This window comes from Bombus vancouverensis, chromosome 9, assembly GCF_051014615.1.
Source record: "Bombus vancouverensis nearcticus chromosome 9, iyBomVanc1_principal, whole genome shotgun sequence".
Lineage (NCBI taxonomy): Eukaryota > Metazoa > Arthropoda > Insecta > Hymenoptera > Apidae > Bombus > Bombus vancouverensis.
Window position 1 is genome coordinate 11,925,590 of NC_134919.1, and position 18,844 is coordinate 11,944,433.

Sequence of the window (18,844 nt, forward strand, 5' to 3'; positions counted from 1 at the left end):
GAGAATGAACCCGTTCAATTACCAGAGCAGAACGTGTTTACATGTAAAACAAGTGGTTTATCGTGTTCATCGATGTGAGTAAGAGTTCTGCCTTTCTTACTAATGACCCAACTTCATTCCGAAGGGAGACTACCTTTAAAGGCGATAATTGTATCGACATTCTTTTTTCCACTGAGAGTTAAACATTGTACTTGAACTAATCCTGATATACATACAAAGGATTGCTCTATTTCATACTTAGTATTTTTATTGTACTACATACCCAGCATGTAATAAATTATATTTATTTTGAAAGAAAAGTAACGTAAAATATTTTATAGAAATATCGATTTATAATAGATATGATTTAAATAAATATAGGTTTGCCATTTTGCTAATATAGTATAGACGATAATCATATGAAGCCAATAATAATATATTATTATAACGAAACGACTAAAAGATTGATATATCGGATCAGCAGATCGCTAATTGTATATATATGCAAATTATAGCCAGTTGTTTATCTAGCAATCAGACGGTTACATATTTCAGTTGGAGATTGTGATACGTGAAATATTATATTTTACTATAGAAATTATAATCAGTATTTAAACATTATAGAAGGAATAATGGCGTATAATTTCTAAAAATGTAAAGATCTATAAAATTTATAAAAATGATTACGTGTATACGTATTGTAGTATACCACTACAGAATTTCCTTACTATATGAATTCGCTTCATTAACTAATACATGTATCAAGACCTTGATAGTACGTCTTATTGTTTGCTTATGAAAGTTTTATTTAGATACCCTACTTCTTTCTAATTGCTCTATACGACTGCTTTCTTGAATACTTCTGTGAGTTGTACATTGGTTTTTTAAAAGATTTACTAGACAAATCATTTTAAAAATATAACGGAGAAACTGTTCAATTTATTTCAGAAATTTATAAATAAAGTGTTCTCGAAAATTGGCTTTCGATTCATTTTTGCTATACCACATTCGTTCGTTGGTGTTCCTTTGTTGAATTCCTAAAAAAATCTTTGTCGAACGAGAAGGATCACGAAACCACCCCTTTGTCTCTCCGGAATCACTCGAAGGAAAAAGAGAGAAGAAGAAAGAAAGGAGAAGTCGAATCGAAATCCTCCTCGGGGTTCTTCGCGAAAGAAGGGGTTGCATTCGGGCAGGAAAAAAAGAGCTGCTAATTGACACGAGCGATTGCACGTAACGGTATAATTAGAGAGAAGAATACGGAGCCTGGACCGGTGCACCGATGAACCAATGAACCGGCCAGAGAGCGGCAAGAGGGGAAGGAGAGAAACAGAAAGGCAAAGGGAAACAGGGGAGAGAAGCAGCCGGCGAGTTCCGTCGAGGGTAGTGATGGGCATTCAGTTTCTCCTATATCACGAGTTTTCAAACAATTTACACGTATATTGACACGTTGACTGGCATTGGGGGTCTCCGGTAACCGGCACCTAGACCTTCCACTGACGTCATGGAAGTCACCGATTAATTGAAGTAATTTCCACATGATTCAATGTACCTTTCCGAGAACTAATAAGTTATTTCAGGTTTATAAGAATTGTCAGTTCAGGTATTCAACAATTTCTGGAACAGAGCTGTTACAGTATATTCATTTATAATATACTAAAAAATTGTTTAAATGTACGTCCAATAAGAGATTTTGATATGTTTACTTATTATGCATTTTTTTAATGTGGTTGATAATTGACGATAAGGCAAAATGGCTTGTCAGACTCACATTTCAAAGAAATGTTTCATATATTCCGCGAACGCGACGCTGAACTTACTGAAATAAGTGATACCATTTTGACGCCCTGGTTAACACATCAAATTTACCCGGCAGTTAACGCGATAAATTATTCAACGAAACAGGTAACATAAATCTTTCAAGAAATTCGACAATTAAGTAAAATTCAATAGCGACAAGTATCTCAAAAAGAATACTTATCCGAACTGATCTACTAGCTACAATTTATCTTCAACGTTATTCGTCATATGTCGAGCTACATATTATAGAAGATAAATCAAAGCTATTCGGTTTTGTCATTCGATCGGTGAATAATCACAATAATGGAGAACTCGCGGTGCCAGTTTCAACTGATTCGAGGTGCCTTAAGGCCATCGCTAGTCGAGGGGGCTCCCTCTTTGGGAGAACGAGCAGGAGAGACCGATCCCGTGGCGTGCAGGAGAGACAAGGCAGCGGGAGAGAACGAAACGTACCACGGTCTCGTGGATTCTGCCTGCACTCTGCGACCATTCCGCAGTAACACGTCGTCCAAGTCGGTTTCGCAGCGTTCCTCGGTCTCTGGCCTCTTGCCACGAGGCAGCACACGTCCTCGAGATGATCCAACAACCGATCCGCCGTGGGACCGGCTTCTTTTTACCGATCCTGCCTACCTCTGTCTAAAGTCTCCTTCGAACGAAAGGAAACCTCTTTCGATTCCTGCTCCTGAAAAATTCTTTCGATCGTGCTGGAATTTCACGTGCCAAATATGGTTCTGTTTCCTTCTGCTCCCCTGGTCTCGTAACGTTTACGGGATCTCAAAGTGGTGAACAGGAAGGACACTTTAAAATAAGTTTCCAGTCAACGTGGATGGTGATTCTTAAGACGTTCGACCGGAGGAGAGTAAAGTTGTTTTGGAGTTGCACGTAACAGCTCCGGTGACGCTTCGTTTTTCGAATCGACGAGAATGAAGGGCCACGAAGAAGGTCGAGAGGATTTTAGCACGGTGAACCACAGCGTTCGTCGGGGACGCCTCGAGAAAGGGAAGTGACAAGAAATCTTTCGGTGTTTGAAGAGCTTACGAAATGATGGAGAATTAGAATGTGTTTACCCGTTGGTGTTTCGAGTGACTGTTTTCGATGACACTTCCGCGTCCGGTTGCCTTGACTAACAGGTGATCGTTGTTTCACGGCCGATTCCTCTTTTTTATATTTATCAACGGTGACTTACGAAAGTTTTCTTACACCCTCTGTATAATCGGCGTCGTTATTATCGCCGGAATTCATGATGGAAATGATTGAAGACAAAGGAAACCGTGAGATATTTTAAACATACTAATGCGGATAAGCGTAATCAAAGTTTGTTTTAGAAAAAAGTTGGCAGTGTATCCAAGTATTTGATTATTAAATAATCCTTTCTCTTTTCCTATTATTGAAAATCTTCAATTTTTTATTTTCAAAGAATTTTGTGACGGTACTATAATCTTAATTTTAGTTATGAATTGTTCGCTTATCTTCGAAACAAACTATCGCTAACTGTATATTATAACGATTCTATATCATGTAATATTTATATAGGGACATGAATAAGATAAAAGAAAAATTTTGTTCATCGAAAACAATTTCTTCCGCTGTATTTGTGAAGATCAAATGTTTCGATGCTGAAGATGAGATATGAATTGTGCCGTGTGAAAAATGATGGGTTTCCCGGCAAAACCGGAAATCTGAACAGAGATTCGATGAAAGTGAGCCGACACGAGTTGTGTTATCGGTATTAATTTAAAAAGTAAGTGGCGTTGTGTGGCTTTCGTCCATAAAAAAGTGAAACGTTGCCCGATCGTACTGGGGCAATAATTAACTCGTCCTTAACGACTTTGGATACACCTGGTTCGGTGAGTAATCGTTTAATCGGTTTAATGGGCTATGATAATTAACTATCGATAATGTAACCTTGCCTTTGTGATTAACGTATTAATATTGTAATTAGAAACTAAAATCGATAGGATTATAAATACATAGAAAGCCTATTCTATTTAACCCTCTAACCCATTAACCCTTTATAAGACTATGTAATTTGAAAAGTCATTCCTACAGCTAAATAATACATCCTTGCTTTTGAAATTTTATTTCGTTTTTATATCGCAAATTCAATTTAATTTAAATTTATCGCGTGTTGATCTAAGTTTTTCTTTCCTTTTAATTGACGTACATACGTATAGTGGTATATGTTCTTTAATAATTCCTTATAAGTAAACCTAACAGCGATTCTCTCAAACATGACGATTAAATGACGTAAATAAATTTGATAATCAGTAGTTCGTATCCTTTGGAATGTCTTCCCGTTGCAAAAATGATTAGAATCTTTGTAATGCTCATTTGACAAACGGATACGCATATCGTAATATCAAATCGCGTTTCGATGGCGGCTCGACTCAAGACAATTTATTCCGGGAACAATATCTCGTTGAATTTTAAATGGCCGGCGTTATCGAAACTAGTTCACATAGTGCGAAAAATGCAACTGATCTATCTGGTTTTGTTACGTTCGCGCCGCATAAATAGAGAAATGCCGGAGCCGTGAGCAATAAAACAGTTGACGGGTTAATTACATTAGCTTTCAGATTCTTTGATATATTCGTAGGATCTTTAAAAAAAGCATGCATGGCTTATGTAATTGATTCTAAGCAGAAAATGTAGGGACTGTGACTATTTTAATATTTCAATAACGAAGAACTATTAAGTCAACTATACAGAGATGAACAGAAGCATTCTACTAAGTTTCAATCCTATATTAAATCCTACATTGAAGTTTTTAAAACATTAAAACTGTTTGTCTATGGTTTCTATGTACCGTATGGTTTTTACAACTGAAACCAGAGTGAAATTGGAGCACAGGATATTCTAGATATCTGTAAAATTTGAAAGCATTCTAAAAAGAAGCGACTGAAAGGAATACACACGTATCTCATCGAACAAAATGTAAGTTCTACAGAAACGATCTCTGTTGCATTTCATTATGGACATGGCATTTCAAATCCACCGAATATTTTAGAAGTTGTTACGTTTTGGTTTTCCGTTATCGTAACATATATCTGGTTATGGATGAGGCGCAGGTTACACCAAGCAACCTTATCTCATCAGTTTGAGCTTTTGCTAAGTAACTTCCTTGCTATACGACAGATACGCAAGACGCTAGCCTTTCGTACTAGCAGATATACATAGATAGTATATGGTTGCAGACGATGAAAGTTGTCCGGTGTAGATTGCGGAATAACGTTGATTGAGAAGTTTACGATAAGAATTAATGGGATATCACTCATATCATACACCTCGTACACCGTTTCCTTTAGCTCTGTGTATTTCGTAATTATCCTATTAGTCATTCTTAGTGCTCTGTTTATTCTGATAATTATTCATTTTTAATTTAAACGATAATTTTTTACAATATTGTTTTCATAGTTCTATTTTACCATAATATCACAAATAACACTATCGTTAAAGTACGGAAGAATTTGTTAATGAATCGATAATTTGTATTTTAATAATATTAGGTAAATTCCACAAGAAGGTTCAGGTACTATTGCTTTTATTTAAAAAAATCCTTTGCGTATCCGGTAATTATTCTCTCATTTAATCAACAAAAAGTTATGCGTGCGTCATTGAAAAGTGGCTTAACTGCGGATTTTATGCGAATTCTCGACGTTGAATTCGCCACTGTCAGTAATCGGATCTCGTTAGCGAAGAATCAGTGTGCGCGTTGGTATTCGACATCGATTAACATTGCCGTTAAGGTAAGCTTTCGTTTGAGAGGTAGCTTCGATCGATCGATGAACATTCGCGCCGCTGATCCACGACTTCCCTTCTGTGATCGCCGCTCAATGATTTACGAGACCCGAGGCAGATTAATTGCTGCACACTTTTAACGAGGCCCGGTGTTTCTCATCCGATGATTATCCGTGTTTTATCGTACTGCTGTCTAACTATTGCGCCTTGCCATTGTGCATCCTGCAACGAACCTTTTGTAGGTGGAAGACTTCTTTTCCCTTTTTTAAAAATCTTTTATTGTTGTAAATTTAATCGCCAAACGAATTTGATAATTATGTGATTAATCAGATTTCAGTTCACGTTAATTTTGGTAACTATTGAAGTATATGATCTTTCTTTGACAAATTTTTAAAATATACCAGCGAAAATAACGAGTATGCGTGTTAAAACATATACATTATCGATATCGCAATTAATTCGAATTTATATGTTTCCAATTAAACAACTATTTCCACCGTAATTAAGCGAGTTCAATTTGCTTAATTCAATAAGCATCCGTATTACTTTAACATTTCCATACGTAAGTAAGGATAAAAGCAGTTAGCAGCCACCTGACTGGGAGACATCATAAATTTGCCGCCGATAAACCTACTGAAATCCTATAATAGCCGTATCATCGCACAGGTATCCCATGCGATAGCAGAAGCAGTAAACGGCATAAAATGTGAGAATACTTAGCTTATCGGACTTATGAATTTAATTGTAATTCTTTTAATCATCGAAAATTTTATCCGGATAAAAATTTCGTATATTCTACATCAAAACGACTTATTCTCTCATTATATTAATTCATTCTTTATTCTTTCTCATAATTTCCTCCTACCTCGATCAATTATCTTCTTCTTTATCTCCTCTTTCCTTTTTTCATTTTTATTCTCCCCTTTTCCGTTCGACATTCTACCGTTCCGTCCTCTGCTCGCTTCCCCCCAAGATCTTTATCCAATTTCTTTTCTTTTCACTCTTTCAGCCTCCTTTTTTCCATTCAACATTATCGTTTCCTTTTTTTCTTTCCTGTTTCTTTCTCGTATGTTTACAATTTCTTTAACTTTCTCTTCATCCCCTTCCACCATTATTTCTTTCAGTTCTTTCTTTTTCTCTCTCTCTACTGTCCCTCACCTGAAGTCCTCTGTACGCACCTCCTTTCTCTCCTCTCGAGTCTACAAGCCGAGTAAGCACGCTCTCGTTTTCTCGCATGCACGCGTACGGTGAATGTGTTCTCGTATCGTCCCTATCCAGCAACTTCGTTAAGAGGACTCGAGTCGTCCTGCCGCTCCTCGTGAAAATCCCGGTCCGACTCGTCGAGGACAGGTTGATGCAACGACGTGCATACCTTTTCCCTGCCATGGAAAACAACGATCCGCTCTTACCTGGGTGTAAAGTGGTCTGGGTATTTATGAATGTTTAAGAACGTGGAATAATGGCCCTGTAAAATGTAAAAACACAGGCTTGCATATCGCATACGCTAGCGTCGAGCAGAATATCGTCCAAGGAATACTTTATTCCGTGTACTTCGAAAGTATTCGATGTCATATAAATCGAACGTTACGATCTGGAAAGATTAGCTACAAGCACACGGCTCGAAAACACTAACGTAGGATTGATGGTGATCGATGGTGATTCTATGTGCACAGATAAAGTTGAACAGGAAGAATCTAGTTCTTTCGTTTAAGAGCGCGTTTCTTTTAGAAAATCCAGTTTGAAATAGATGTCATTGGATCCTCAGCCATGTTGAATCGTATTCTATCAACAGTTTAGCTAAGTGCATACAAAATGTTATGTAATATTCTTGGTGTTAAAAATATTTGTTGTATTAGTATCTTATATTAATAAAACAAAGAGTAGCATTGTATATATCCTTAATGCCAACCGAGATTCACTTATGTATGACATCTCCTTTTGAGTAAAACTGGTAATAAAGTTAATGGTTTGAACTGCATGTCTAGTAGAACCGCGAGATAGGATTGAAAGATGTAAAGCATAAAGCCGTCATGATGTCTCCTAAATTGGAGCGCTGTCCTTTAAACAAAGCGGTTACCGAATATTGTTGAAAAGGATAGCAAGTAGATGTTATCTAGACAATGATTTATGGCGGAGCATAATTTTACGATTATACGTCAGGATACTTTCATATCGTAGAAGACTATTTCAAAGGAGCCGAGAATTTATGTTTCCTTCATTTTGGAAGCAACGTAATTAATAAAAATATATTTTACACTTTTCCCAAAACATTTACACTATTCCAAAACCAATGCTAATCGCAATCCGAATGAGCGTATTATACATATACATATCTGAAATGCGCATGTAATTACGAGTCTAACAGGAATTAAATTGCGATGTTAATGCTTTCCCGTCCGCTTGTATCAATTCTTGGCCTTCTTCTTTCTCACTCTCCCCTTAGATATTCGTAGCCGGCAAACGTGTACCGTAGAATTTCAGTGAGTTTATCGGCAGTGAAGTTACGATAATGTTTCCTGGTCAGGTGGAAGCAGGCTGCTTTGCGCTTCTCTACAAGGCCAACAGCAATAGTAAAGTAATGAAATTATGTTTTACATTTTATGTCAATTTTTTTTTATCCATTCGTCTCAACCAGATTACATAAAAACATACATTTCATTATTATATGAATTATTACATAGCTCGATGAAACGATCATAATATAGCTTCATGAAACATGATTTTATGATATTTACAGTTTCGTCCAGATTGCTCTTAAATTTACTATTTAAAGTACAGATAAAGATATTGACGCGTTTTATTTGTTAAAAGTTGTACATAAATACATTTTCCTAATACGATTCCTAGTTCTTTGTATAAATTCAATTTATCTTAAAAAGATTAAGAGAACTCGATGAATAAATTAATAAGGATTAATCCTCTATGCAACTTGCAAGTTATATACATAACTTTTCCATAACTTTTAGATCACAATGACAAACCACGATCTTTGTCATGATGAAACAAAATTCTGATTGTAGACCGATAAATGTTTATCGAAAAAACACGTCAATAACAGAATGATTATACGACTAATTATGACAATAAATCATCTACGTTGAAATAAAATTTTCGTTTGGCAAAGTTAACGAACGTATCTCTAGGCGACGATTGAAGATACGACGTCCTCGCGGTCCTAAAGATCTGTACCTAATTATCATCGCGAGCCGAGGATTCTTGAAACTTTACAGATTTCCTTTTCCTCTTTTCAATGGCCGTTAGCCACGGAACGTCGTGTGCGCTTTTAATATTAGATCAACGATCTTTTACGATCATTATAGCCAGCGTGGTACCATCCAGCTGCGCAGGATCAACGATCAACCGACGAAGACCAACTCATTCAGCAACAAATGTAGCGGTGCTTGCACTACCGCCGGTCATGTCTTGTTCAACACGCCAGCGAGATACTTTATTGCTGATAATTCGAGGCCGGTCCCGCGAGAGACGTGCTGAAGTACGCCATTTACATTCCTGTCGTGATCACAAATGCATTTTATACACCGGCTAATATTCTGCTCGATCGCGTGGGTTAGATAGACGAGGATATACAGGGTGCTTTTCTAGTATACTAGAAGCTTTAAATCCTGTTAGAATCCTGGAATTTTTATATTCTCTCCCTAAATGATATAGTACGCTATGTTATTTTTAAATTTATTGCCTATCCAGTTTCAAACATAAATATCTTGGTAAAAAATATACCTATCCCATTTGTTGAAACCTACCGGCTACAATTAATTTATATTCAGTCATGAAAGTCATCATATAACTCTTAAACCTGAATTATAACACCTTAACTTTTGGTAATTGAAGGATCCAGTAGTGAAAAGACACATTTAACGATATGTGCTATAAATTTCTAAACCTCGGAGTTTTAGGAGAAATAATTTTATCAGAAAACGTTATATTTCAATAGCTAGATAGACGGCAACTGCTATAAAATTTTGATTGTAAAATTTATCGACCCATTAGCTCCTGTAACTTTGGTACATTGCATTAATTCGGATATACACGATTTTATAGTTTTACTAATAAAATCCAATCCAAATAAACTATTACATGTTCGCGCATAAAGGTGCTGCATGTACCTTTGGATCTTTACTCATTTTTTAAAATTAACATTACACCTACGGTAATTTGCTGACATACATTTCGCAACTGACGACAGGATACCATGTTCCTTTAAAAAGCTCCCGTTCGCAAGCGTGTTTAATTTGTTTCATGGTCGGTTCACTGAAATTATAGCAAGCCGGGATCAAAAGTTACAAAATTTACGACTCGTAACTTCAGCGAGTAGCATATATTAACTAGTCGCAGCGGGCAACTTTGAATGCAACAGCCACCCGTCGTGGTCGAGCAAGGTGTAACGCAAGAATCGATGTGCCATAATCGGGCCGAGCTTTTTGATTTAACAGCGCAGCGTTTCTTAATGAACGACGCGCCTCTTCTTTCGCTTCTTTTAAAACCAGTAGCGGAACTTTTTGATCCGCGATCGGGTTACCCAAGATCATTCACTCGCGAACAAGACCCAAGGTATACTTTTTTATACGAACCTGTCATCGATTACCAAGACCTTGAGATGCAACGCCATTCTAAAATGAGATCGTGATTATTTTAGATTTAGAAAGAAGTATTTATATCTTGCTAAAATTAAACTGTTCGAAGTAGTTAATAAATAATGTATTTTGCCTACGAAGATAAAAGTGACCTTGAAAATATAAATACCTCCGTATTAGTTCTCGATGTCTAAATTAAGATATTTCCCACTAATGTTCTCATGAGAATCAAAAAGGTTCAATAACATAAAATTCATACCGTTTGGCTGGCCAATGATGCCTTTTCTACTGAAAAATTCCAGACATTCCACTTTGATACTAGCAAAACCAACAGATCAAAATGACTACACTAAAAAAATTCAGAAAATTTATTATTTCCGCTATCAAAACAGAATCTGCCCGAATTAAATTTAAAGTGAGGCTATAATTCTAAAACCACCTTTCTACTAAGTCACGAAACTTGATAGCAATACGTATTAAAAATATTACAGACTTTCCAAATCTAAGTCAACGCTTGCAAACAGATGTATGTACGTTCGCCATGTGCAATCAAGGCGAGAGTATATCCATAAACCATAAATACAATATTGTCGCTAGACTCTACTCATCAACAGGTATAGTTCTCGTGTCACCGTAGCGTAACAGTTGAAAATGAAAAGTTATAGAGTTTACGAGTCGTAACTCAGGTCTGTAGTTTCTATTAACCAGTCGCGTACATGGCTGGGGCCTGGACCGAGAACAAGAACCGAGGACTCTCGTGAGTCGCTTCAGGAGCAAGCAAGGTGTAATGTCGAATCGATGTACCATAATCGCCTGGACTTAGGTGTCTTTCGTTTCAAGCCGAGGCTACGGCGTGCTTGCAGCCCACAGAACTGGTATACACGTATATATGTATATTGTATATACTAGTACGTGTACTCACGTACTCATTTTGTATACCGGGTGAAGCACTTGGTGTTACTGTTTGGAATTCCCTTGTGAAATGGTCTTAGCAGATACTCTTCGTGATTGTGTTTCGTGAAAATTATTTTTAATTCGAATAACACGGTTTTTAATGGAGCTCGAATATTAACGGGTCCGTTCAAGTGCATACACGCTATCGTAAATGCAAATAAATATTTACACACGAAAGTTGTTTCACTTGGTGGAAGAAACTTAATAGAATGCTCTGACTTTTTTTTAAAGAGATTTTTTTTAACGGAGATATGTATTTTTATCGTCGACGATTTATTGCATGTTTCAAGATACATTCGACAACATGTGTATCCCATATCGTAATATATAAATTCTGCCTTTTTTTTTCTTTAGTCTTATCTTTTGTATATTAGAACTTAATCGAGAAAAATGGTAAGACAATTTGGAAGTTAATACTTATATCGAAATTACATTGCAGGCAAGATGGCAGTTTGCAGCAGCTTACTCATTATTTCGCGATTACTTCTCATCGTCGTAGCATTGACTGTACCAGGAACATGGATGTGAGTATCCCTTTTTGTAGAATTACCAGCTTCTTAAATTAAAGTTCCAATATCGAGTATTTCGATACCGTTAAGGTATAACTGATTATATTCAATTACGAATGTAATATCCAATTTTTATATAATTACGAATATTCAAACATTTAAGTAAAAACGTTATAATGTGCATTCCCTGATAATGTTTGCTATTAAATGCAGATGATAATTCAGATTTCCCTAAAGGAGTAAGCGTGAAATTCACAACCCCTACGCAAAATTGCCTAATTACTCGGCGCAATCTTCAAGGTACAGATCGAAGAACACAAGTACGGGGTATCAGGACGATAATCGATAAATTAATATGTCGTGAAGAGAAAGGTACGGTTCTCTACCCTCATCAAATTCCCGCAAAAATTGCCCACGCAACGACTACCATAATTTATAGCTCTTTGTATACAGCGAGACGAAATCGCGTCGTGGGAACACGATCGAAGGATTTTTCATAGAATCGCTGTCCTCTTTCTCAAAGTACCCCCGACAACAGTGTGTCTAATTTCTGAATTGCCTTAGTCACCCCTAACTTCCACCCCTGCACGTCCATGACAAATCATTGAATAGTTCCGAGATCGGTACAGATTTCGTGGCGTGGAATTTTCATCCGTGAAGATCCTTCATGCCCCGCTTCATAATTGGATTTTTGGAAATCACTGGGAATATGGTATTTTTTCTTCTGCTTCGGTGAAAGCTTCTTTATGTTTTTCTAAATCCCTTCCTTTCGTCGAAATTTCTGGCCAGTTGAATTAAAATGGCAAATATTTTTAGTAGAAAGGAAAACGGAGGAAGTTGTTCAAAATTTCCCTTTCATAGCAAAGATTTTTTGAAGATATTGCCTGAGATAGACTTCGAATTAACTTTTGGTATTTCTAAAATTAATTGAACGAAGCTTCAAATGAAATAAGAGTTAAATGAAAAAGGGCTAGTTCGTTTGATAAATTTTTGTTCAATTTTTCTTCCTAGGCTCTACCTAATATGTCAAAGTTGCGAGTATCGAAAGTGGATTATAATTAATTTAAAGTTGTTAATTTTAAACAAAGAATGTCGAGAAACAAACACTTTTGATCGCTGATAAATGCCACCAACTTTTCCATTACACTGCTTCCCATTTCAAAATTCAAAAGATGACACTAATAGATTTCGATCGTTGATAAATGATCAATAACCCTTTCAGTCATTACAGTGGTTTTTTTTTCTAAATCTCATCGCTAAGCGTCTCTGATCAAGAAAATGCCTAATCATTTGGGCGGGACTCATATGATTTCCATAAAAGTTAATCCCTCTTATCTGAGCTTAAGTTAAGAACTCGATGGATGTAATCTCTGGTCGTTTTAATTTTATCTTTACTACATCTTAATTAGATCTGAGCTTTCGAGAGATCTTTCAAAGAGCTTTTAATAAATTACTTTCAATATTCGCGCAATTTCTATGTACTTTAACAAAACCAAAGAGTCCCGTCTTAAAGATACAGATTTTGTTCAGTGAATTCCCACCTTATCTGCTTCTTAAAAATTTGTATATTCAACTTTTCATTCGCCACATATCCTTCTTATATACTTTATCCAGCGAACAGACTCGACGTGAGTATCTACTCTGTGCGTCGTAAATGGCAGACTTGAATTCTTCCATGACTTACGGTTTTACGTGAGCGAATTAATTACACGACATTTCAGTCGGCAATATTACAGCGTAACTTGAGCAATGGTCTATGCAAGATAAAACAATTTTCTCGCAAAAATGCGCGTTTCTCTCGCTAATCTACCCTCCAGTATCAACGTAACAACCCCTTAAGTCACGACTAAGAGCCAGCGTCCAGATTAGATTCCGGACACACGGCGATGTGCGTGTGTTTAAGTGCAGGAATGAATTGATTCACACCAGGCCATTCCCGGTGCACTATTTCTCCGTGAATCGCGACGATATCGAAACAGTCAGATTAAAGGGTGGCCTCGAGACATTTTTCTCGTCCCACGTGAGAAGAAAGTGGCGTCATTGTTGGCCGCGACACGATACTTTCCACTAGATGTTTTAGTTTCTTTCGTTCGATGTTAGACTAGAAATCGGTTAGCAATTCGCTCGATTCGCTTTAACACCGAGCGTATAGTTTCTTTCACTTGTAATATGATCAATTCTTATTCTTCGTTTCTTAGATTTCTACGAAATGATACGTGCATGTTGAGCGAAAAAAACGAGAAATAGGAAAAACAGTAACATAAAAAACGAAGAATTCCTGCTCGAACCGTAGGAACAAAAGTAGGTACGTGTTACTCCAAAATGGTCTCTTCCTTTCCTTTGTTCCTCATCCCTTCTTCCTTTACTTTATTTCCTTCCTCTCTTCCGTTTTGATCTTTTTGCCGATATAACGATGATACCGATAAAATTTTTGTTCATTCTGAAATAATTTATTTATTGCATGAAACTTTGCCTACTTTTAAATTCCTATGTTTCTTCCTTTTCATCCTCAGCAAGCAAAGATAAAATCCTCATAAACTCACAGTCATTTCTTTAAGAATTTCTTACATGAGGAGCACAGTCAAAGTAACTTTTAAAGTCTCGAAGGAATGTATATTTTTAGTTGTATTAATGGAGAGATCGTACTTCATGGTTGATAATTTACTACTGCTAATAGTAATCATTATCTCAATCGTTCGTCTCTGCTAACACTAAAATAATACGGATCGATTACATTACTCCTACGCAAAATAAGGTGGATAACGTATACCTGAGCACTCTGAGGAATAAAGTCTACGTCGCTCTTCAATGTTTATCAGAAAAAAATTATCACATATCCGATTTAGGATAATAGAACATAAAATTATATTTAAATTGATTGATATTTCAATGTGTAACGATCGAATCTCGTGCAAAGTAAAATTTTGTAAATTTCTACTTTATATTGGAATTAACTTATCATTAAATTCGTGGATACGTATTAAAATTGGCCCCATTTCTATCTCTTTGTCCAAATGTTGACAGAGTTAAGGATTAGATCAATGAATTGAAATAGCAAAGTTTATTCAACGGGAGATTAAAATTAAATATAATATTTCAATTAGAACACCCGGTACGTAAAACCATACGATTGCCGGTATAATCTTTTAAGAGACACGGGGCATTACTTTTTGGGACGGCACGGCCTACGAAGTGCCCCACGAATTTGCGTGGGCAGGATCCTTCGAAATATTATCGTTCCCCTCCCATGATTCCCTGCGTCATTGTTTTAGGGGAGTGCAAAGCTGATAATATATCACAACCAAAACGTGTTCCGGAATATTAATGCAGTCTATTATGCATACCCTAGTGTAGTTTACCATGAGACCAATGGTTGAAAATCTTAATCCTCTAAATCTCGTTCAGATTAGTTAATTCGCTTCTTTAATTCGAGTGACTTCGCTTCAAGCTTGTATTCATGAAAGTCAAATTGCTTGATTTGAAATCGTTTACCTTTTTTTTTTAATATTTATCGGTGATGTCTTCAAGCACTGTATGTTACATGGGATAGTATCACGCGCAACTTTCACCCCAGTAAAAGGGATTAGAAACTGCAGTAAACAACGGCATAGAAACATCTGAGATGTAATAATACAGTTTGCTTAACGTCAGGAGCGATATCTCCTACACAGAGTGGTCTACATAACTGGGACAAGTTGTATCTCTTTCTAAGCTACAATTAAAAAATTTTGACAATTAGCTTTTATCTTTTGGAATATTGCTTCCAAGTGAAAATGATTAGAGCCTTGATATTGTAAAAATCTTCATTAATTTAGTACCCATCTACTTTCCTAAATACTATACTCAAAGTATTTTAAGGCATCGTTTAACGTTTGGGCAAATTTCATCGCAGTGTAAGGAGAGCGAACGAGAAAATTAATTTGATTCGATACTTGGGAATATCCAACAACTTGTACACTACATGTTGATCTTTAACCCGTTCTACTACCCTTAAAATATCGAACACGGATCCTCATATATATACACTATATATGACATAACTTTCCTATTGTTTCCTACACGTTTTGCCCATCAATCCTGCGCATTGAGGTCGCTAGACTGCGTCCATTTTATGTATTCGATTGGCAATATCAGAGCATCCAAGTGTGTACAGCATACACTCATACTCGTGCTTATATCGTTGGTAAAACCTTTACGAGCACCCGTTTCGAATTTCAGATTGGTAGATCCGTTAGAGACCCCCTGACTTCTGTCCGTGACGGCATCATTCCATCATCTCGCTCGGTTGACTCACAAATGTACCATTAAAAATCGGCACGGAGAACCGTTCTTCGCCCACGGCTTTTCAGCTCCAAATTTGTATAATCAGCGTAACAAATCTTTGCAAGTTCGACCGAATTTATACACGCCTTTTGGAAAAGAAGGGGGCGTCGAGTATTCAACAAAGGGTGGTTGATCGAGATGGGTTTTGCAAATATCGGACAAGCTTCCACGTTGGAAGTTATTCGTTCGAGCTAAGAATAGATCTCGCTCGAGGTTCCATTGAAACTTATTATCCTTGTAAAACTCGTATTGAAATTTACTAATATAATATAAAATAACTGAAACAATGTAAAAATACACGTGATATTTGAATAACGCTATTAACTGTTAATCGCTACCCTGAAGTATCCCAAACAATATTCAGTACAGTTAATGTTTAACGTTAATCAAAATGATGGATTTAATTTTTATTCAACAGAGGTACATATTGGCTTGGTGGAAAAGTTATATCAACTCTATCTTAAAGTTAGATCTAAAAGTTATATCTTACTCTATCGCTCTATTCTTTTCCGTTCTGATTTTATCCTAACGTTTGCATCGCTTTTTCCCGTGATCGTTTCAGAAACATCGGCCTGCAACACTTTCCACAACTCGAAACTGCTCAGATGATAGAAACCTACGACGTCGCTGCATCGAGCATTTGTCATGGGCTAAAAGGGCTCTCGCAAGGCCAAGGGAAGCTATGCCAGTTGTCCGTGGATCACATGCCAAGTGTTGCGAAGGGTGCAAAATTTGGAATTCACGAGTGCCAGCATCAATTTCACGACCGAAGGTGGAATTGCTCCACTGTCTCTGACGAGTCAGTGTTCGGACCTATGCTTAGAATAGGTAAAACACTTTTATACAAGCTACTTATATCAAGTTCTTTCTTTCTTCGTCAATGACCTTTTGTTGGCAATACTTGTTTCCTAACAACCTCTTATTTACGAAGAGACACATCACGATGCGATGATCTCATTATTGCAATCAAGAGATAGGTAGGTTTCAATAAACAGTACGGAAGAAATGAAGAATATTACACTAATTCATGGATCGATCAAGGATAAGGACTCTCTTTAAACAAATAAAAGTTTTAAAATGTTATCATTTATAAATAAGTTTTTAAGCAGTTATTGGCATAGCTTTAAATGCTAAAAAAAGACTTAAACGGACGCGTTCCTTTTCCTAGCAAGCAGAGAGACTGCGTTCGTCCATGCGATCACAGCTGCAGGAGTGGTATATTCGATTAGCCGATCTTGCAGAGATGGACAATTATCCTCGTGTGGATGTTCTAGAAGCAGCAGACCCAGAGATCTAAAGCGAGACTGGATCTGGGGTGGCTGCGGAGACAATCTCGAATACGGTTACAAGTAATTATTGCAAACTCTTTTTTAATTCCACTAACTGTTTTAAATTTCTCCCTGATCTGTATGTATATTACTGTCAATGTTTAATATGCTCAAAGCTTTCATCGAGAGCTTTCTCTAACAGATTTTATCCGTTTAGATTTACACAAGCATTCGTTGATGTGAAAGAACGTGAGCGAAGTTTTAAAAGAGGCAGTAGAGAACAAGGCAGAAGCTTAATGAATCTTCATAATAACGAAGCCGGACGCAGGGTAAATTTCATTCTTTTTTATTTGCATTTTATTAAATAGAGACAAAGAAATCATTAGCGTTAATAATTATGAAATTAACAAATTTCCAAAGGCTGTTATAAAACGGTCCAAAGTAACGTGCAAGTGTCACGGAGTTTCTGGAAGTTGCAGCTTAATTACTTGCTGGCAGCAACTTGCTTCCTTCCGAGAAATTGGTATATTTTTTTTAATGTAGTTACTTTTAATGTTGCGATAATAGAATAATATTATAAATACATATTAATCATCTTTACAGGTGATTTTCTCTTAGATAAATACGATGGGGCAACAGAAGTGAGAGTAAATAGACGTGGGCGTCTGTCTATGCGAGATCCAAGATTTTCGTTACCTACTGCGAATGATCTAGTTTATTTGGATGAATCTCCAAACTATTGTCTTCCTAATGAAACACTTGGATCGTTAGGTAACAAATTTTTATTCAAAAACTTTAAATGATTAATTTATTAATTTCTTTTGATAATTTTCAAAAATATTAAATAAATACTACACGAGACTATGCTTATACAAATTTCTTTCTTTCTTTACAAAAAATAAATATTTATTAGGTACACACGGAAGAATTTGCAACAGAACATCATCCGGTATGGATGGATGTAATCTTCTTTGCTGCGGTCGAGGATATAACACACAAAAATCAACCATTAGAGAACGATGCGAGTGCAAATTTCATTGGTGTTGTTTCGTTGAATGCAAAACTTGTGTTAAAAGCGTAGATATTCATACTTGCAAATAAAATTTCAATTTTATTTTATACTTTCATAAGAAAAATTTATGTACCTTTTTGTGATACAATTCTCCTCGGTATTTCAGATAGACATCAATTATTAGGGAATATTATACTGTGTATATACATTTCTTAAACTTATAACAAACGTTTAGCAAAATACTTTAGTAAAATGCTTACCTATTATCATCATCATTTAAAAAATGTGCTATATCATATTTAACTTAAAATATGCACACTAATCCTTTATTTCATACTATTATAGATGTTTCTCATGAAAAATTGGATGTATGAATGAATACAAATAGGTTTTTAAAATTCTGAAAATAGTTAAATGATTAAAAACACTGCTTGCATCTTAAAAATTATGAATTTGATATTATTCAACAATGACATATATGCCCTATTACCGGTATTCAAAATTCAAATTTTAATTTTTAGACTGAAGTATTATTAATGTTTAAAGTGTAATATATAGATTTATTTTTTCATATGTGCAGGATTTTCTACAGAGTCTCAATAAATATAAGTGCACTTTACAAAATCCAGTAATAAAAATAAAAGCTATAAATACAGTACAGTTATTTATGAA

The 18,844-nt window shown here is 36.0% G+C and overlaps 1 protein-coding gene across 1 annotated transcript; it reads left to right on the top strand.

Moving 5' to 3' along the window:
- The first annotated feature begins 2,242 nt into the window (after positions 1-2,242).
- LOC117163452 (protein Wnt-5b) lies at positions 2,243-18,281 on the top strand. Its single transcript, XM_033345737.2, has 9 exons — positions 2,243-3,047; positions 3,310-3,623; positions 11,500-11,584; positions 16,455-16,720; positions 17,061-17,241; positions 17,378-17,489; positions 17,581-17,683; positions 17,764-17,931; positions 18,074-18,281. The coding sequence occupies exons 3-9, from the start codon at positions 11,505-11,507 to the stop codon at positions 18,259-18,261; spliced, it is 1,098 nt and encodes a 365-aa protein (XP_033201628.1). The 5' UTR covers positions 2,243-3,047; positions 3,310-3,623; positions 11,500-11,504; the 3' UTR covers positions 18,262-18,281.
- The last annotated feature ends 563 nt before the right edge of the window (positions 18,282-18,844 follow it).